This window comes from Scyliorhinus torazame, chromosome 5 (assembly GCF_047496885.1).
Source record: "Scyliorhinus torazame isolate Kashiwa2021f chromosome 5, sScyTor2.1, whole genome shotgun sequence".
NCBI lineage: Eukaryota > Metazoa > Chordata > Chondrichthyes > Carcharhiniformes > Scyliorhinidae > Scyliorhinus > Scyliorhinus torazame.
Genome location: NC_092711.1, coordinates 323,536,735 through 323,558,360, shown reverse-complemented (window position 1 = coordinate 323,558,360; position 21,626 = coordinate 323,536,735). Strand labels below are relative to the sequence as shown.

The 21,626-nt window shown below is 47.2% G+C and overlaps 1 protein-coding gene across 1 annotated transcript in view; it reads left to right on the top strand.

Moving 5' to 3' along the window:
* Nucleotides 1–21,626, top strand: part of LOC140421321 (transmembrane 9 superfamily member 2-like) — a 254,618-nt gene that overhangs the window by 152,618 nt on the left and 80,374 nt on the right. Inside the window, exons 7-8 of the mRNA XM_072505969.1 lie at nucleotides 1,882–1,996; nucleotides 13,990–14,069. Of these exons, the coding sequence (XP_072362070.1) occupies nucleotides 1,882–1,996; nucleotides 13,990–14,069 (195 nt within the window). The remainder of the gene's footprint in view (nucleotides 1–1,881; nucleotides 1,997–13,989; nucleotides 14,070–21,626) is intronic.

Genomic DNA, 21,626 nt, shown 5'->3' with positions numbered 1-21,626 from the left:
ACCGCATCCACCTAGTGTGGCGCATGATCCGATATCACGAGTACTCCACCGCCTTTACCCCCACCAGCAATGCCATCCCTCCCACAAAAACATCTATCCTCTAACACACCTTGTGTATCAAGGAGAAAAGCGAATTCCCTCTGTCCCACGGATGCAAAACCTCCTCTGATCCGCTCCTCCCATCTTCTTCAAAAACCCTCCTAACACCTTTGCACGGTCGAGACTTATCCATCCTCGGGTCCAGCACCATATTCCAATCGGCCCCCCGGTCCAGTATGACTGCCCAGTTCGGGCCATACACACAGACCAACCCCACTGACCTCCCCTCCAGCGCACCTATCGCTATCACGTATCTGTCCCCTTGATCCGCCACCACCTCTCCGTTTGGAATCTCAACCGCTTGCCCACCAGTATAGCCGCCCCTCCGCGCCCTACTATCGAAGCCACTGTAGAACACCTGGCTCATCCAACCCTTCCTCAGCCTCACCTGGTCCTTTACCCTGCAATGGGTCTCCTGTTACAGCACCATGGCTCTTTTCAGGCCCTTAAGATGCAAGAAAACACCCGCTCTCTTCACCGGTCCCCCTAACTCTTGTATGTTCCGCGCCACTACTCCGACATGTGTCTCTCCTCTCCCACCCTTCCTACCTGTCATGACCATCCTACCAGGCCCTGCCTCGTAGGCAAGACCTCGTCACTGCCCTCGCTTCCCAGCACTCCTTCCGCCACTTCCTCTTGAAAACACCCCACCCAGAATCAGCCCGATTTCCCCCCCATCATTCACAATTTGACGGAACAGAGTCCTATTTGTGGCACTTTTAGCCGGTTTCCCGATGCTTGCAGCGCTGTGAATGACCCCACTATGAAAGGGGACTCTGTTTCTTTTCTTGGCCTCAGCAAGGAACGCCCTGCCAAGGCTGCACTTAGACTCATTTCCTGCATAATGAGCTCAGCTGGCGCTCCGACCAGTGGACCCCCCCTTCCCCACATCCCAACTGATTTATTAGGGGGTCCTCAAGCCCCCTGCACTCAACCTCATAAGGGCAGGTGCCATGGTGCCCAGGTGGCATCGGGGGTGCTAGGGTAACACCCTGACTAGCCTGAGCTCCTTGGTTGCCTGGGAGACCCCCTGGCCCACATTTTTGGAGGTCAGTGTTAAACGCCGCCCAGCTGGTGTTTCCGAGGGTAACTCCAGCGTGGCCACATTCAAGGGAGACAAACTGCTCATTTCATTATGCAAATCGTGATACCTCGTGAGATCTCTTTAGGTATCGCGAGGCGTGGCGAGGTCACTAAATCTCACGAAAAGCCTTTCGCAAGATTAAATGGCCTCGTCGCGTCCAAGTCGAGTGCGGCGCAGTCTGCAAATCACATCCAATGTTTCTCATTAACTGCTCTGCAGGGACCCCACTTCGTATAAACAGAAATCCATTTGTTTGAACTTTTACGATGCTTTAATTGTACCTCTCACTCACAAAAAGCCTAGCTGCGTTGCAAACCAGAATTTTTAAAAACACTACTGCAGCAGCCATACATGCACTGGCCTAGGCTTTTAACCCTTATAAGACAATATATCTGAAATTCCTATATTCATCATGCTTTGAGGAAGGGAATCTGTTTTGTGACTCCAGGAACACGGAAATGTGGTTGACTGTGAAATCCTCCCAGGGCAATGAGGGATGGATAATAAATGCTGACCCAGCCAGCGACACCCACATCCCTTGAATGAATAATAAAAGAATGGGGCATTTTCAGATTGGCAGGCTGACTACTGAAATGCTGCAAGGATCATCCGTGCTTATTTGACTATGTATGGAAACATTAACAGTTTTTCTGTGTAGCCTCCCAATGTTTAAAATAACACTTGAAATTTATCTCCAGTTACAACCATGCAGACGTGGCCCACCTTAATTGCGAGGGTCCTCCGATGGAGATTCCTGCTGATGACAAGGAAAAGAAAACAAATATTGTGTACACTTATTCTGTAATATTTCAAGTAAGTAACGTTAGCGGCTTTGAATTTGCCTTTACCTGTTGTCTAGTCTGAGCACCTGCCTTGGTTTTAATACTTAGAGCGTACCCCTTTTACTCTTGTTGCCTGGATACAGTGTTGATCTAACTGGAGCCCACTGAGTATTTATCCTGTCACCAGAAACCCCAAGTGAGATGTGTTAAATTGAGCTTCAAGTGGCAAACTTCAGTGGCTCTGCAGAACATTTATAAAGCAGCTGTATAGTAGTTTCAATTTCTGCAAGGTGGTTCGGGCTTCAGAGTAATCAATACAAGTTGCAGCCAAACTAAGAACTGCAGAGGTTATGAGACAGCTCACACCTGTGCCCACTTTCTAGTTTCAAAGCTTTAATCTGAGTGCAGAGAGCTTTGACAGTCTCTGAGTATTGAAAGATGGCAGTATAATTTGCCACTGCTGGCTTCTGCTTTCACCAAAATCTTGGTAGAACAGGTAGGTAGAGTGCAATTACACGCAGCATGTAATTCTGGGTCCACAGATAATAAGTGTATTCTGAATGAGTGACTTGAACCCCAATTATTTGATTTTGCTAAACGATGTAAGGCGTAAACTTGTGCGCGGCAATAAAAGATTCACATATTCAGTTCCTTTTCCTTTCACTCGTGAATGTAAAGCCTGTTGAAAATGTTAATTTTTTTCTTTGGAATATATAATGATCACAATCATGAGCAATTGTGTAGAGTTTTGTTCTTTACTTGTAAGTTGATACGCCATTCTAGCCTTCGCGATAGTTTTAAAGGAAGCTTTTGCCCAGTGGTTCTCGGTCATTTTAACTGAGAAATGAAACCCTTTGATATTCTCAGAGCCATGTTTGGCTTGCCATTTATTATTGTTGTAGTTTTTGAATCACAGATTCATACAACACAGGAGGAAGCCATTTGGCCCATCCTGTCTGTGCCAGCTTTCTGAAGGAGCAATCCATGTTCCCATCCCCCTTGAACTTTCCCATAGCCCAGTAAATGCTTCCCCTGCATGTTTTAAAGAACAATGCAGCACAGGAAAAAGCCCTTCGGCCCTCCAAGCTGCACCGATCACGTGTCCTATCTAGACCAACTGCTGCATCCTTCTGTACCCCGTCTGTTCATGTGTCTATCCAGATAAGTCTTAAAGGTCACTAACGTATCTGCCTCAACCACCTCACTTGGCCGTGCATTCCAGGCCACCACCACCTTCTGTGTAAAAACACTTCCCCCACACATCTCCACTGAACCTTTCCCCCCTCACCTTGAACTTGTGCCCCCTTGTAATTGTCATTTCCGCCCTGGGAAAAAGCCTCCCACTGTTCACTCTCTCTATATCCCTAATAATTTTATAAACTTCTGTCAGGTGGCCCCTTAGCCTCCGTCTCTCTAGGGCGAGAAATCCCAGTTTACTCAATCTCCTCATAACTAACACCCTCCATCCCAGGCAACATCCTGGTAAACCTTTTCTGTTCTCTGTCCAAAGCCTCCACGACCTTCTGGTAGTGCGGTGACCAGAATTGGACAATTCCCTCTTGAAAGTAAAGTTATGACAACGAGTAGGTTTTAAAAAAAACTGTCCTGATTCCTTCTCTCTCCACCGCCTGGAAACAAAGCTGTTTTGATTTTGATTCCTCCGTTATAAGTGGTGGCATATTTCCTAAACCCTCGATTTTGGTGTGATCCGACTTTGATTAAAAGGGTAGCACAGTGGTTTGCACTGCTGCCTCACAGCTCCAGGGACCAGGTTCAATTCCGGCCTTGGGTGTCTGTGCGGAGTCTGCACGTTCTCCCCGTGTGTGCTCTGGTTTCCTCCCACAGTCAAAAGATGTGCAGATTAGCTGGATTGGCCATGATAAAAAAGAATTGCCCCTCAGTGTTCAAAAGGCAGGTGGGGTTACTGGGTTACAGAGATAGGGTGGAGACATTGGCTCTTTCCAAGGGCCACTACAGACTAGAAGGCCTCCTGCACTGTAAATTCTAATAACCCTCTAGCAGGTTTGTGATAGGATAAACGCTGAGGGTTAGTTTATATGCATATGCTCAAATGCAGGAGGAGGGTAGCGGCGTGGCATCCTTTTCACTCGTATAATAAAACAGTGGTGAAAGAGAAAGAAAGATGTGCAGGGAGAAAGACCACAGAGAAAATAATTATTGTTTCACACATGTCCAGACTCCAGAATCAAACATCAAGAGTGTATTCCTGCATAGAGTTCGGTAGGCTGAACTGAGGTTGGATAATTTCCCTTTCCAGTCGTTTTGACTTCCACGATGAGATAGGCACGTTGGGGATCAATCAGTCTTACAAGCAATGGTACAGAGCTTCTGAAGTTCCAGTAGAAACAGAGTAGGTGGCGAGGCTTTCGAACCTGGACATTGTGTTGCTTGGTAGATGAAAAGACGTCAGACTGAGCTTTGCAGCTCCACAAGGCAATATTACTGCTTGCCCCAGCTGGGGTGTCATGTCACATGACACCCACCTCGCCACCTAGGTTTTGAGAAGTGTACATCCCTTTGGATTCCTGAGATTGTTAATGTTCTAACCATTATGGATTTGAAAAGGAGGTTGCAGGGATCGTTGTCCGAGCAGACTTTGGTTGGCCAGCTTGGATTCTTAAATACAGATGGCCCTTTGAGTTTGGTCTGTGAAGCCTAGAGGGTGTCATTAGGGTCACTTCAGAGATAATGAAAAATGAAATGAATGAAAATCGCTGTCACAAATAGGCTTCAAATGAAGTTACTGTGAAAAGCCCCTAGTCGCCACATTCCGGCGCCTGTTCGGGGAGGCTGGTACAGGAATTGAACCGTGCTGCTGGCCTGCCTTAGTCTGCTTTCAAAGCCAGCGATTTAGCCCTGTGCTAAACCAGCCCCTACATAACAAGGTGTGAATTTCCATGAGGCTACCGAGTTAGCTCCTATTGTTCACAGACAAACATCGCTTCCGCTGCTTTGAAAGGTCATTTTCTGGTTTCAGAAAATTAGAAATAGCCATGATATATTCCTCAAAAAGATCACGTGAGGTCTCAAGCCAATTTACTATTAAATTAGCTTCCACCCTCCTTTCTGGAAGTGCATTCCAGGTTGTGGCAGTTCCCTGTATTTATATATTTTTAAAATTCTCCTTGTGTCATCTCTGGCTCTTTCGCCAGTCAAACCAATCTGTGTTTTCTGGCTTGGAATACTACTGTCACTGGAAACAGTTTCTCCTAATTTTAATGTATAAAATCCGTCATAATTTTGAACACCTCTATTAAATCGCCTCTTCACCTGGTCCAACTGAAAACCGTCATACCCCGTACCGTTCTGGTAAACCGTCATACCCCGTACCGTTCTGGTAAACCGTCATACCCCGTACCGTTCTGGTAAACCGTCATACCCCGTACCGTTCTGGTAAACCGTCATACCCCGTACCGTTCTGGTAAACCGTCATACCCCGTACCGTTCTGGTAAACCGTCATACCCCGTACCGTTCTGGTAAACCGTCATACCCCGTACCGTTCTGGTAAACCGTCATACCCCGTACCGTTCTGGTAAACCGTCATACCCCGTACCGTTCTGGTAAACCGTCATACCCCGTACCGTTCTGGTAAACCGTCATACCCCGTACCGTTCTGGTAAACCGTCATACCCCGTACCGTTCTGGTAAACCGTCATACCCCGTACCGTTCTGGTAAACCGTCATACCCGGTACCGTTCTGGTAAACCGTCATACCCGGTACCGTTCTGGTAAACCGTCATACCCCGTACCGTTCTGGTAAACCGTCATACCCGGTACCGTTCTGGTAAACCGTCATACCCCGTACCGTTCTGGTAAACCGTCATACCCCGTACCGTTCTGGTAAACCGTCATACCCCGTACCGTTCTGGTAAACCGTCATACCCGGTACCGTTCTGGTAAACCGTCATACCCCGTACCGTTCTGGTAAACCGTCATACCCCGTACCGTTCTGGTAAACCGTCATACCCCGTACCGTTCTGGTAAACCGTCATACCCCGTACCGTTCTGGTAAACCGTCATACCCCGTACCGTTCTGGTAAACCGTCATACCCGGTACCGTTCTGGTAAACCGTCATACCCCGTACCGTTCTGGTAAACCGTCATACCCCGTACCGTTCTGGTAAACCGTCATACCCCGTACCGTTCTGGTAAACCGTCATACCCCGTACCGTTCTGGTAAACCGTCATACCCCGTACCGTTCTGGTAAACCGTCATACCCCGTACCGTTCTGGTAAACCGTCATACCCGGTACCGTTCTGGTAAACCGTCATACCCGGTACCGTTCTGGTAAACCGTCATACCCCGTACCGTTCTGGTAAACCGTCATACCCCGTACCGTTCTGGTAAACCGTCATACCCGGTACCGTTCTGGTAAACCGTCATACCCCGTACCGTTCTGGTAAACCGTCATACCCGGTACCGTTCTGGTAAACCGTCATACCCGGTACCGTTCTGGTAAACCGTCATACCCCGTACCGTTCTGGTAAACCGTCATACCCCGTACCGTTCTGGTAAACCGTCATACCCCGTACCGTTCTGGTAAACCGTCATACCCGGTACCGTTCTGGAAAACCGTCATACCCCGTACCGTTCTGGTAAACCGTCATACCCCGTACCGTTCTGGTAAACCGTCATACCCCGTACCGTTCTGGTAAACCGTCATACCCCGTACCGTTCTGGTAAACCGTCATACCCCGTACCGTTCTGGTAAACCGTCATACCCCGTACCGTTCTGGTAAACCGTCATACCCGTACCGTTCTGGTAAACCGTCATACCCCGTACCGTTCTGGTAAACCGTCATACCCGGTACCGTTCTGGTAAACCGTCATACCCGGTACCGTTCTGGTAAACCGTCATACCCCGTACCGTTCTGGTAAACCGTCATACCCGGTACCGTTCTGGTAAACCGTCATACCCCGTACCGTTCTGGTAAACCGTCATACCCCGTACCGTTCTGGTAAACCGTCATACCCCGTACCGTTCTGGTAAACCGTCATACCCCGTACCGTTCTGGTAAACCGTCATACCCCGTACCGTTCTGGTAAACCGTCATACCCCGTACCGTTCTGGTAAACCGTCATACCCCGTACCGTTCTGGTAAACCGTCATACCCCGTACCGTTCTGGTAAACCGTCATACCCCGTACCGTTCTGGTAAACCGTCATACCCCGTACCGTTCTGGTAAACCGTCATACCCCGTACCGTTCTGGTAAACCGTCATACCCCGTACCGTTCTGGTAAACCGTCATACCCCGTACCGTTCTGGTAAACCGTCATACCCCGTACCGTTCTGGTAAACCGTCATACCCCGTACCGTTCTGGTAAACCGTCATACCCCGTACCGTTCTGGTAAACCGTCATACCCCGTACCGTTCTGGTAAACCGTCATACCCCGTACCGTTCTGGTAAACCGTCATACCCCGTACCGTTCTGGTAAACCGTCATACCCCGTACCGTTCTGGTAAACCGTCATACCCCGTACCGTTCTGGTAAACCGTCATACCCCGTACCGTTCTGGTAAACCGTCATACCCCGTACCGTTCTGGTAAACCGTCATACCCCGTACCGTTCTGGTAAACCGTCATACCCCGTACCGTTCTGGTAAACCGTCATACCCCGTACCGTTCTGGTAAACCGTCATACCCCGTACCGTTCTGGTAAACCGTCATACCCCGTACCGTTCTGGTAAACCGTCATACCCCGTACCGTTCTGGTAAACCGTCATACCCCGTACCGTTCTGGTAAACCGTCATACCCCGTACCGTTCTGGTAAACCGCCATACCCCGTACCGTTCTGGTAAACCGTCATACCCCGTACCGTTCTGGTAAACCGCCATACCCCGTACCGTTCTGGTAAACCGTCATACCCCGTACCGTTCTGGTAAACCGCCATACCCCGTACCGTTCTGGTAAACCGCCATACCCCGTACCGTTCTGGTAAACCGTCATACCCCGTACCGTTCTGGTAAACCGTCATACCCCGTACCGTTCTGGTAAACCGTCATACCCCGTACCGTTCTGGTAAACCGTCATACCCCGGTACCGTTCTGGTAAACCGTCATACCCCGTGCCGTTCTGGTAAACCGTCATACCCGGTACCGTTCTGGTAAACCGTCATACCCGGTACCGTTCTGGTAAACCGTCATACCCCGTACCGTTCTGGTAAACCGTCATACCCCGTACCGTTCTGGTAAACCGTCATACCCCGTACCGTTCTGGTAAACCGTCATACCCCGTACCGTTCTGGTAAACCGTCATACCCCGTACCGTTCTGGTAAACCGTCATACCCCGTACCGTTCTGGTAAACCGTCATACCCCGTACCGTTCTGGTAAACCGTCATACCCCGTACCGTTCTGGTAAACCGTCATACCCCGTACCGTTCTGGTAAACCGTCATACCCCGTACCGTTCTGGTAAACCGTCATACCCCGTACCGTTCTGGTAAACCGTCATACCCCGTACCGTTCTGGTAAACCGTCATACCCCGTACCGTTCTGGTAAACCGTCATACCCCGTACCGTTCTGGTAAACCGTCATACCCCGTACCGTTCTGGTAAACCGTCATACCCCGTACCGTTCTGGTAAACCGTCATACCCCGTACCGTTCTGGTAAACCGTCATACCCCGTACCGTTCTGGTAAACCGTCATACCCCGTACCGTTCTGGTAAACCGTCATACCCGGTACCGTTCTGGTAAACCGTCATACCCGGTACCGTTCTGGTAAACCGTCATACCCGGTACCGTTCTGGTAAACCGTCATACCCCGTACCGTTCTGGTAAACCGTCATACCCCGTACCGTTCTGGTAAACCGTCATACCCCGTACCGTTCTGGTAAACCGTCATACCCCGTACCGTTCTGGTAAACCGTCATACCCCGTACCGTTCTGGTAAACCGTCATACCCCGTACCGTTCTGGTAAACCGTCATACCCCGTACCGTTCTGGTAAACCGTCATACCCCGTACCGTTCTGGTAAACCGTCATACCCCGTACCGTTCTGGTAAACCGTCATACCCCGTACCGTTCTGGTAAACCGTCATACCCCGTACCGTTCTGGTAAACCGTCATACCCCGTACCGTTCTGGTAAACCGTCATACCCCGTACCGTTCTGGTAAACCGTCATACCCCGTACCGTTCTGGTAAACCGTCATACCCCGTACCGTTCTGGTAAACCGTCATACCCCGTACCGTTCTGGTAAACCGTCATACCCCGTACCGTTCTGGTAAACCGTCATACCCCGTACCGTTCTGGTAAACCGTCATACCCCGTACCGTTCTGGTAAACCGTCATACCCCGTACCGTTCTGGTAAACCTCCACTGTACTCATTTCAAGGTCTTGATATTGAATGTGATGATCAGCCATGGTCAGAATGAATGGCGAAGCAGGCTCAAAAGGACGAATGGCTGCCTCCTATTTTCTATCCAGGTTTCTGTCTTTCTAAAATGTGGTCACCAAAATCACTCAATATTCTAGCTAAGTGGGCAGCACGGTAGCATACTGTTAGCACAGTTGCTTCACAGCCCCAGGGTCCCAGGTTCGATTCCTGGCTTGGGTCTCTGTCTCTGCGGAGTCTCCCCGTGTCTGCGCGGGTTTCCTCCGGGTGCTCCGATTTCCTCCCACAGTCCAAAGATGTGCAGGTTAGTTGATTGGCCCTGATGAATTGCCCTTCGTGTCCAAAAAGATTAGAACATAGAACATAGAAAAATACAGCACAGAACAGGCCTTTCAGCCCATGATGTTGTGCCGAACCTTTGTCCTCGATTAATCAGAGATTATCATAGAATTTACAGTGCAGAAGGAGGCCATTCGGCCCATCGAGTCTGCACCGGCTTTTGGAAAGAGCACCCTACCGAAGGTCAACACATTCACCCTGTCCCCATAACCCAGTAACCCCACCCAACACTAAGGGCAATTTTGGACACTAGGGGCAATTTATCATGGCCAATCCACCTAACCTGCACATCTTTGGACTGTGGGGGGAAACCGGAGCACCCGGAGGAAACCCACGCACACACTGGGAGGATGTGCAGACTCCGCACAGACAGTGACCCAAGCCGGAATCAAACCTGGGACCCTGGAGCTGTGAAGCAATTGTGCTATCCACAATGCTACCATGCTGCCCTGAAGAACAAATTAATCTACACTATATCATTCTACTGTAATCCATGTACCTATCCAATAGCTGCTTGAAGGTCCCTAATGTTTCCCACTCAACTACTTCCACAGGCAGTGCATTCCTTGCCCCCACTACTCTGAGTAAAGAACCCACCTCTGACATCCCCCCCTATATCTTGCACCATTCACCTTAAATTTATGTCCCCATGTAATGGTTTGTTCCACCTGGGGAAAAAGTCTCTGACTGTCTACTCTATCTATTCCCCTGATCATCTTATAAACCTCTATCAAGTCGCCCCTCATCCTTCTTCGTTCCAATGAGAAAAGGCCTAGCACCCTCAACCTTTCCTCATAAGACCTACTCTCCATTCCAGGCAACATCCTGGTAAATCTCCGTTGCACCTTTTCCAAAGCTTCCACATCCTTCCTAAAATGAGGCGACCAGAACTGTACACAGTACTCCAAATGTGGCCTTACCAAGGTTTTGTACAGCTGCATCATCACCTCACGGCTCTTAAATTCAATCCCTCTGTTAATGAACGCTAACACACCATAGGCCTTCTTCACAGCTCTATCCACTTGAGTGGCAACTTTCAAAGATGTATGAACATAGACCCCAAGATCTCTCTGCTCCTCCACATTGCCAAGAACCCTACCGTTAACCCTGTATTCCGCATTCATATTTGTCCTTCCAAAATGGACAACCTCACACTTTTCAGGGTTAAACTCCATCTGCCACTTCTCAGCCCAGCTCTGCATCCTATCTATGTCTCTTTGCAGCCGACAACAGCCCTCCTCACTATCCACAACTCCATCAATCTTCGTATCATCTGCAAATTTACTGACCCACCCTTCAACTCCCTCATCCAAGTCATTAATGAAAATCACAAACAGCAGAGGACCCAGAACTGATCCCTGCGGTACGCCACTGGTAACTGGGATCCAGGCTGAATATTTGCCATCCACCACCACTCTGACTTCTATCGGTTAGCCAGTTCGTTATCCAACTGGCCAAATTTCCCACTATCCCATGCCTCCTTACTTTCTGCATAAGCCTACCATGGGGAACCTTATCAAATGCCTTATTAAAATCCATGTACACTACATCCACTGCTTTACCTTCATCCACATGCTTGGTCATCTCCTCAAAGAATTCAATAAGACTTGTAAGGCAAGACCTACCCCTCTCAAATCCGTGCTGACTATCCCTAATCCAGCAGTGTCTTTCCAGATGCTCAGAAATCCTATCCCTCCGTACCCTTTCCATTACTTTGCATACTACCGAAGTAAGACTAACTGCCCTGTAATTCCCAGGGTTATCCCTATTCCCTTTTTTGAACAGGGGCACGACATTCGCCACTCTCCAATCCCCTGGTACCACCCCTGTTGACAGTGAGGACGAAAAGATCATAGAATCCCATAGAATCCTTGGGTATATCCCGTCAGGCCCGGGGGACTTGTCTATCCTCAAGTTTTTCAAAATGCCCAACACATCTTCCTTCCTAACAAGTATTTCCTCTAGCTTACCAGTCTGTTTCACACTGTCCTCTCCAACAATATGGCCCCTCTCATTTGTAAATACAGAAGAAAAATACTCATTCAAGACCTCTCCTATCTCTTCAGACTCAATACACAATCTCCCGCTACTGTCCTTGATCGGACCTATCCTCGCTCTAGTCATTCTCATATTTCTCACATATGTGTAAAAGGCCTTGGGGTTTTCCTTGATCCTACCCGCCAAAGATTGTTCATGCCCTCTCTTAGCTCTCCTAATCCCTTTCTTCAGTTCCCTCCTGGCTATCTTGTATCCCTCCAATGCCCTGTCTGAACCTTGTTTCTTCAGCCTTACATAAGTCTCCTTCTTCCTCTTAACAAGACATTCAACCTCTCTTGTCAACCATGGTTCCCTCACTCGACCATCTCTTCCCTGCCTGACAGGGACATACATATCAAGGACACGTAGTACCTGTTCCTTGAACAAGTTCCACATTTCACTTGTGTCCTTCCCTGACAGCCTATGTTCCCAACTTATGCACTTCAATTCTTGTCTGACAACATCGTATTTACCCTTCCCCCAATTGTAAACCTTACACGCACCTATCCCTCTCCATTACTAAAGTGAAAGTCACAGAATTGTGGTCACTATCTCCAAAATGCTCCCCCACTAACAAATCTATCACTTGCCCTGGTTCATTACCAAGTACCAAATCCAATATTGCCCCTCCTCTGGTCGGACAATCTACATACTGTGTTAGAAAAGCTTCCTGGACACACTGCACAAATACCACCCCATCCAAACTATTTGATCTAAAGAGTTTCCACTCAATGTTTGGGAAGTTAAAGTCACCCACGACTACTACCCTGTGACTTCTGCACCTTTCCAGAATCTGTTTCCCAATCTGTTCCTTCACATCTCTGCTGCTATTGGGGGGCCTATAAAAAAAACTCCCAACAAGGTGTGCTCCTTTCCTATTTCTGACTTCAACCCATACTATCTCAGTAGGCAGATACTCCTCGAACTTCCTTTCTGCTATATGCCTTTATACTATCTCTAATTAACAATGCCACCCCCCTCCACCTCTTTTATCACCCTCTCTAATCTTATTGAAACATCTATAACCAGGGACCTCCAACAATAATTTCTGCCCCTCTTCTATCCAAGTTTCCGTGATGGCCACCACATCGTAGTCCCAAGTACCGATCCATGCCTTAAGTTCACCCACCTTATTCCTGATGCTTCTTGCGTTGAAGTATACACACTTCAACCCATCTCCATGCCTGCAAAAATTGGTTGGGTTACGGGGATAGGGTAGAGGTGTGGGGCTTGGGTAGGGTGCACTTTCCAAGGGCCGGTGCAGACTCGAAGGGCTGAATGGCCTCCTTCTGCACTGTAAATTCTATGATTCTATGAAGGCCTAACCGGAGTGACTAAATTTGTAGCCCGTGTTGTGAATCGTGTTTTAACAGAGTTGTGCTGCAAACCCTTTCACAATGTTGCTACTCCGATCCTTTCCTTTTGAAGCACCAATCTGCAGGAGGCTTTGCAGCATCCAGCTGAAGTTAGCCTTGGCATTCCACTCTTTCAAAAGTACTTTTTACAAAAATAAAACTTTGCTCCCCTTCAGGCATTTTAAGTTTCAAATTTGAAGATTTGGTAGCATATTTTGTTTTTTGAGTGGTATTTTAAAAGTCAAATCTCTTCAGAATCCAGTGGTAGCTTCTTGAAGCCATATTTTTGATGCAGTTGGTAGTGATATGTATCCAGCTGGAGAAAATCTCTTGTACACATATATGCATGGACCTAAATTTTACATCAACATTCTGCAGCAAAATGCAAGAAAAATAGTTTGGATATTAATGTCAAAACACTGTACTATGTTCTATATTTACTATGTGCACAGCACAGTGGTTAGCACAGTTGCTTCACAGCCCCAGGGTCCCAGGTTCGATTCCTGCTTGGGTTTCCTCCGGGTGCTCCAGTTTCCTCCCACAAGTCCAAAGATGTGCAGGTTCAGTGGATTGGCCATGCTAAATTGCACTTAGTGTCCAAAAAGGTTAGGTGGGGTTACGGGGATAGGGTGGAGGTGTGAGCTTCAGTAGGGTGCTCTTTCCAAGGGCCGGTGCAGACTCGATGGACTGAATGGCCTCCTTCTGCATTGTAAATTCTTTGATTCTATTGTCTGGCAGCTTAATACTTCATGAGTTTTCAATTGTGTTCGCTAAAGTGATAATTATATTAAAATAAATGTCCATGAATGTGATTTGAATTGAATTATATTTTACTCTGTTGATCCCTGTTCAGTACAGTGTTTGCCAGCAATGTCGTGCAGAATCAAGTGTTGTAATAAATATGAAATTGCCATTTTGTTTTTTCCACCAGGAGGATGAGAAAATAAAGTGGGCTTCCAGATGGGATTATATTTTGGAATCCATGCCACACACGAATATTCAGTGGTTTAGGTATGCTATGTGGAAATTGAATATGTAACCACCCACCCAATTGATGGGAAATCTGGCTCGACTTCAGCGTGCGGGTGTGAAATAACCATGGTTTAGCCTCTGTTAAACATTGCAGCTGGTGCATCTTGCTGTATCTTAGAAATACAAAATTGTATAGTTTTGCCCTTCGGCTTCAAATCCTGTTTGTCGATAGAAAAGAGCTCTACGACACTGCTATATCTTTATTCATCAGTGCGGTCGCCTCGGATTGGAACTATACTAGAATAGTGCACCTGTCACAAAATAATAGCCCAGGTTTTGCTGTGATAATGATGGCCAAACTGTCAACGTTCGCCACTGAAACTGACGACAACTTTGGGAATCCATGCCTGCACATGATAACGTAGTAATCCAGAAGTTTCTATTGGTAATTCTGTGCTCCTGCAGAGGGTGCTGTTGAGGTTTCCCCCAGAGTGCAATATTTAAGCAATTCATGAACTGAATACAACTTTCACTTCTACACTTGTAGTCTCAATACAAGGAAAAACTAACTTTAGATTTGTTAAGTGTCAAAGATAAAATTCCACATTAAAAAAAAAAAGCCCAGATCGTTTGGATTAAGATAAAAGCTAAGATGTAAATCATCATTATTCTTCACTTCTATTTAAATTTTCATATCGATAAATATAAGATTCACTGCAAGAGTTCGCCAAGGTTCCTTAGGCAGCACCAACTAAACCCAGGACCACTACCATCTAGGTGGACAAGGGCAGTAGACACATGGGAACACCACCACCTGGACATTCCCCTCCAAGTCACTCACCACCCCAACATGGAAATATATCGCCGTTTCTTCACTTTCTCTGGGTCACTATCCTGGAACACTCCCTCTAATAGGACTGTGGGTGTACCTACACCTCGGGGACTGCAGCGGTTCAAGAAGGCAACTCACCACCACTTCTGAAGGGCGACTAGGGATGGGCAATAACTGTTGGCCTAACCAGGCGCTGAGGACCCGGGTTCGAATCCCGGCCCTGGGTCACTGTCCGTGTGGAGTTTGCACATTCTCCCCGTGTCTGAGTGGGTTTAACCCCCACCAACCCAAAGATGTGCAGGTTAGGTAGATTGGCCACGCTAAATTGCCCCTTAATTGGAAAAAAAATGAATAAATAATTGGGTACTTTAAATTTATTTAAAAAAAGAAAGTGAGTGGGTGACTGCCAGACAGAGTAAAAGCATGAGGCGGGTAGGAGAGGCGTTCCCTTGCTCTACCTCCTCCTCTCGGGTTTTCCATTTTCAGTGCTGCTGGGGAAGGTGGTTTCTCGGGGAAATACAGTGAGACCCAAGTTCATGGCACCACTCTGGCCCAATTGCACAGGAGGGAGTAAAAGAGTGGGAGAGCAATAGTGATGGGGAATTCTAGAATAAGGGGAGCAGATAGATGTTTCTGCGGCCGCAGATATGACTCCAGGATGGTATGTTGCCTCCCTGGTGCCAGGGTCAAGGATGTCACTGAGCAGCTGTACGACATTTTGAAGGGGAGGGTGCCAGAGGGCTATGGTCCGTATCGGCACCAACGACATAGATAAAAAGAGGGGTGACGTCCTGCAAGCAGAACGTAGGGAGCTAAATAAATTAAAAAGCAGAATCTCAAAGGTAGTAATCTCAGGATTACTCTCAGTGCCACGTGCTAGCGAGATCAGGAATAGGAGAATAGACTGGATGAATGTGTGGCTGGAGAGATAGTGTAGGAGGGAGGGATTTAGATTCCTGAGGCATTGGCATTGATTTCGCGTAAGATGGGCCCTATACAAGCTGGATGGGTTGCACCCCAGCAGGACTGGGGTCAATATCCTCACGGGCATTTGTGAGTACTGTGGGGGGAGGGTTTTAAATCAAGTGGCAGGAGGATGGGACCCTTAATGGGGAGACATGAAAGTGAAAGTTGGAATGGAAGATAAAAAGTAGAAAGCAAAAGCGGAAGGCATAGGAAACGAGCTATCGGCAAGTAGGGCCATGGTATGAAATGTATAAAAATGTTAAAAAGGCAAATCTAAAGGTATTGTTTCTGAATGTATAAAACATTCGCAATAAGATAGACAAATTAACAGACATGGCTGCAGGGTGAGTACGATTGGGAACTAAATATCCAAGGGTATTCGGGATTTAAGGAGAACAAGCAAAAAGGGAAAGCAGATGGGGTTGCGTTAGAAAAGAATGAAATCTGTGCAATTGTGAATAAGGATATTGGATCTAGATGTCGAATCAGTCTGGGTGCAGCTAAGCATGAACAAGAGCTGGAAAAGATTAGCAATGAAGTTACTGTGAAAGCCCCTAGTCGTCACACCCCGGCGCCTGTTCGGGTACACAGAGGGAGAATCCACAATGTCCAATTCACCTAACAAGTACGTCTTTCGGAACCTGTGGGAGGAAACCGGATCACCTGGAGGAAACCCACACGGACACTGGGAGAAAGTGCAGACTTCACACAGTGACCCAAAGCAGGGAATGGAACCTGGGACCCTGGCGCTGTGAAACAACAGTGCTAGCTACTGTGCCGCCCACCTGCCAACCTGTTTTCTATCCATCACAATACACTACCCCTAATCCTATGTGCTTTAATTTTCTATGCTAATCTCTTATGCGGGACTTTGTCAAATGTCTTCCGAAAGTCCAAATAAACCACATCCATTGGCTACCCACTCATCAACTCCACGAGTTACAGTCTCAAAGAATTCCAGTAGATTTGCCAAGCATGATTTCCCTGTCATAAATCCATGCTGACTCTGTCCGATCCTGCCACTAAGTGCTCTGCTATAAAACCTTTGATAATGGACTCTAGAATTTTCCTCACTCCCGACATCAGGCTTGCTGGTCTATAATTCCCTGTTTTCCCTCTACCTCCCTTTTTAAATAGTGGGGTTACATTATCTACCCTCCAATCTGCAGGAACTGTTCCAGAGTCAATAGAATCCTGGAAGGTGACTGCCAATGCATCCATTATTTATGGAGCCACTTTCTTAAGAACTCTGGGATTTAGGCCCTGGGGATTTATCCGACTTCTATCCCGTTAATTTCCCCCACATCATTTCTCTGCTAATATTGATCTCTTTCAATTCCTCCCTCTCACTAAATCCTGCAATCCCGAGATACATTTCTAGTATCTGATTTGTGTCCTCATTTGTGAAGGCAGAACCAAAGTATGTTTAATTGCTGAGCCATTTCTTTGTACCCTATTATAAATTGTCCCCTATTATAAACTCCCCTGCCTTCACCAGTCTTTTTCTCTTCACGTGCCTATCAAAACTTTTACAATCAGTTTTTATATTCTCTGCAACCTTACTCTCGTGCTCTATTTTCCCCTTCTTAATCAATCCCTTGGTCCTTATTTGCTGAATTCTAAACTGCCAATCCTCCCAATCCTCAGACCTGTTGCCTTTCTTGGTCAATTTGAATGCTTCTTCTTTGGATCGAATACTATCTCTAATTTCCCTTGTAAGCCATGGATTGGCCACCTTTCCCGTTTTACTTTTGTTAATTTCCTCATTAACCAGCCACTTCACCACTTTCTTCCTTTTGTTTGCCCTTCCTAAATACTGAATACCCCTGGACTTAATTCCCATCTCTGGTCACCCTGAAGCCACATCTCTGTAATCCCGATTATATCAAACCCATTTTCATCTATTTGTGTGAGTAGTTCATTCTCCGCATGTTAAGGTGCAACGCCTTTAGGCTTGTCGTTTTAACATTGTTCCGCTCCCAAAATTTTCACTGCTGCCCTGCTTGAATCTGGCCCTTGGTACTCTGCCCATCACTTTTCTTATTCCCTTTTCTGTCTTTCGTTTTTGTCCTTGTTTCCTCCACCTCTGACTCCTTGCATAGGTTCCGATCCCCCTGCCTTTTTAGTTTAAACTCTCCCCAGCCACTCCAACAAATACTCCTCCGAGGACATCAGTCCTGCCCTTCCCAGGTGTAACCCGTCGAGTTTGTACTGATCCCTACCGCCCCTTCCCTTCCGAACCAGTCCCAATGCCCCAGGAAGCTGAAACCCTCCCCCTCACACCAACTCTTCAACCACATATTTATTCGATATGATATCCTGCTATTTCTACTCTGATGAGCACGTGGCACTGGTAGTAATCCTGAGATCACTACCTTTGAGGTCTGACTTCTCAAGTTTCTTCTTAACTCCCTAGATTTTGGAATATAGAACCTCATCCTGTTTTTACCTATGTCGTTTGTACCAATGTGCAGCACGGCTACTGGCTGTTCGCCCTCTCCCACTGGAGAGCCTTTCTTCACCTTTGCACCAGGGAGGCGAAATGCCATCCTGGAGTCTCGGTTGTGGCCACAGAAATGCCTCTGTATTCCCCTTACAATTGAATGCCCTATAGCTATTGCATTCTCTCACTTTTTAGTCCTTCCCTCTGCAGCAGAACCAATCGAGGTGCAACAAATTTGGCTGCTGCTGCTTTCCCTTGAGAGGTAATTTCTCTCAACAGTATCCAAAACAGTATATCTGTTTTTGGCAGGGGAATGGTCACGGGAGATTCCTGTACTGCCTGCCTAGCTCTGCCTGATGGTCACCCATTTCCTTCCTGGCCATGGAATCTGAGCGTGCTGTTTGACCACCTCTCTGTACGTGCAATCCACGATGCTGTTTGCCTCGCGGATGCTCCACAGTGTCCGCAGCCACCGCTCCAGCTCTGAAACCCAGGCTTCCAGGAGCTGTAGCTGTCGACGTGTCCTGCACACATGCTGCCCCCGGGCACTGGAAATGTTCCCAGCTTCCCACATGGAGCAAAAGGAGCAAACATCTTTGAGCTCTCTTGCACCATTAAATTGAACCTTTGAAAGATGCTTGATTTCAAATTTTGCCTAATTCTCGAGGGCACTTCATTTCTGATCCTTGTTACTACCAATTGTAGCCCTTACAGATTATAAACCGCAAAAAGTATTTTCAAACTATAATTGATAAAAGTAGTGAAGACTTACCGAGCTTACCCACTACTTACTAATCAGCTCTCTCCATTATAGCCTCAACTGCTGCAGCAGAGCAAGACCGCTCTGAAGATTATAAAAGTTACATAGCAAGGAGAAAAAGCAAAAAGCACTTCTTTCCGCTCCGAATGCCCCCACACTTGCAAATTCCCGAGTTTCAAACTCTCTACTGTGCTGTCACTATAATGTGGTCTCCTCCCACTGCTCGTGTGCAAAGCTGTATTGCTCGTGTAATGTTATTTTAAAATATTAATTGCCTAATGGGAGGAGGGTGATCTTGGCAATCATTTAGAAGTACTGAGAGCTTCCAGGAGGCAGGAGCTGCCTGTCTGGACTCGGGCGGTGGCATCGGCTCCTCCCTCTGCGACTGGATCCTGAACTTCCAAACCCATAGACCACAATCAGTAAGGATAGGCAACAACACCTCCTCCACGACCATTCTCAACTCCGGTGCTCCACAAGGCTGTGTCTTCAGCCCTCTACTATACTCCTTATACATTTTAAGAAAGCCCAGCAGCGACTCTACTTTCTCAGAGGACTAAGGAAATTTGGCATGTCAGCTACGACTCTCACCAACTTTTACAGATGCACCATAGAAAGCATTCTTTCTGGTTGTATCGCAGCTTGGTATGGAGCCTGCTCTGCCCAAGACCGCAGGAAATTACAAAAGGTCGTGAATGTAGCCCAATCCATCACACAAACCAGCCTCCCATCCATTGACTCTGCCTATAATTCCCGCTGCCTCAGAAAGGCAGCCAGCATAATTAAGGACTCCACGCACCCCGGACGTACTCTCTTCCACCTTCTTCCGTCAGGAAAAAGATACCAAAGTTTGAGGTCACGTGCCAACCGACTCAAGAACAGCTTCTTCCCTGTTGCCATCAGACTTTTGAATGGACCTACCTCATTAAGTTGATCTTTTCTCTACACCTTGCTATAACTGTAACATTACATTCTGCAGTCTCTCCTTCCTCCCCGATGTACGGTATGCATTGTTTGTACAGCATGCAAGAAACAACACTTTTCACTGTATACTAATACATGGAACAATAAAAAATCAAATCAAAATGCGGTCACTGCCATACAAAGCACTGGAGGCAGCTCGTGAAGGAGCCAGAAGGATAAAGATGATGTAATGTTGCCATGGATGTCAAGTCAAAGTGCAGAGATCAATCCAGTGCTAGTTGACGGCTCAAATTTCTTAAAAGGTTCAGATGAAACAAAGTCTGTTTTGCCCCACATTTCAGCTTAATCTGGAAAAAAAATCAAAATTCCCACCCTGTTCCAGACAGGTCCTTTGACAAGCTCCTTTGTGTGCTTATGAGGCTGTTAATTGGCAGTGAACAGGTTCCCTATTTCTTCCTCCTACAGATCCTTTGAAAATTACAAACTGTCCCAGAGGTGCTCGGATCCACTGTCGTCCTTCGGAAATGCAATTTTCAAATCATGCCAACAACTGTTTGTTCCTGCACCAGCAGTTGAAAATCTGGCTTCACAAACCTGTATCTCAATCTTGAAGATTTCTAATGATGGCATATCCACAGTGGAACTGTACTTAACACTGTTGCCGCACAGCGCCAGGAACCCGGGTTCAATTCTGACCTTGGGCGACTGTGTAGAGTCTGCACTTTCTGCCCGTGTCTGCATGAGTTTCCTCCGGTTTCCTCCCAAAGTTCAAAGACGTGCAGGTTAGGTGGATCGGCCATGCTAAAATTGCCCCTCAGTGCTGAAAGATATGCAAGTGTTTTGGGGTTACAGCGTGTTGTACCTGTAAAACCTCACACTCGACCAATGTATTAATCAAAAGTTTTACCCTTTGTGTTCATCTTATTTGCAAGATGAACAAAGGACAAAACAGGTTCACGGTTTAACGTAATTTTATTCACAATGACTCGGACTCAGCTGAGCTTTAGGTTTTACCCGCACTTAATGAAGGGGCTGGCAGGCTACGATCACTCGATGTGGATGTCTTCTCTGGGCTCCAAAACCCAGGGTTCTTTCTTCTTGCAATGGTTGTGCCTGGACTCCCAGTTATTGCTGAAGATCTGTTCTCATGTTCCTTTGTTTATATTGATCTGCTAGCATTGGGTCATAGGTATACTCCCACAACTGGCCATTGTCCCATCCAGACCCCAACTCATTAATGGGAATAACAAGAGACTCCTCCGAAACACCCTTGCCTGACCAGCAATCAGCTCATTGTGGAGTCTGATGGCTTCTTTTGTCTGATCTTTGCCCAACTGCAAAGTTGATGACCTGTGACTGGATGTTCGTGACATACTCACAGCATGGTCTTGTTCTTCTGTGTAAACGTGAATGGGTAATCACAAAGTCCATATAGTGATAATGAGTTTGTGTTGACTTGAGTGCTCTGACTTGAGTATCCATTCCAGCCAGGGCCCCGTGACGGGTTGTGTTCCTGGTCTATGTACCTTGCCAGCCTGACCACGGGACAGGACGACGGATTTGGGCCTGTGTGGGGTGGGGTACTCTTTCAGAGGGGTGTGCAGACTTGATGGGATTCTACAGGTTCTGACATTCTGAGGTAGAGAATTCAAAGAATCACAACCCTTTGAG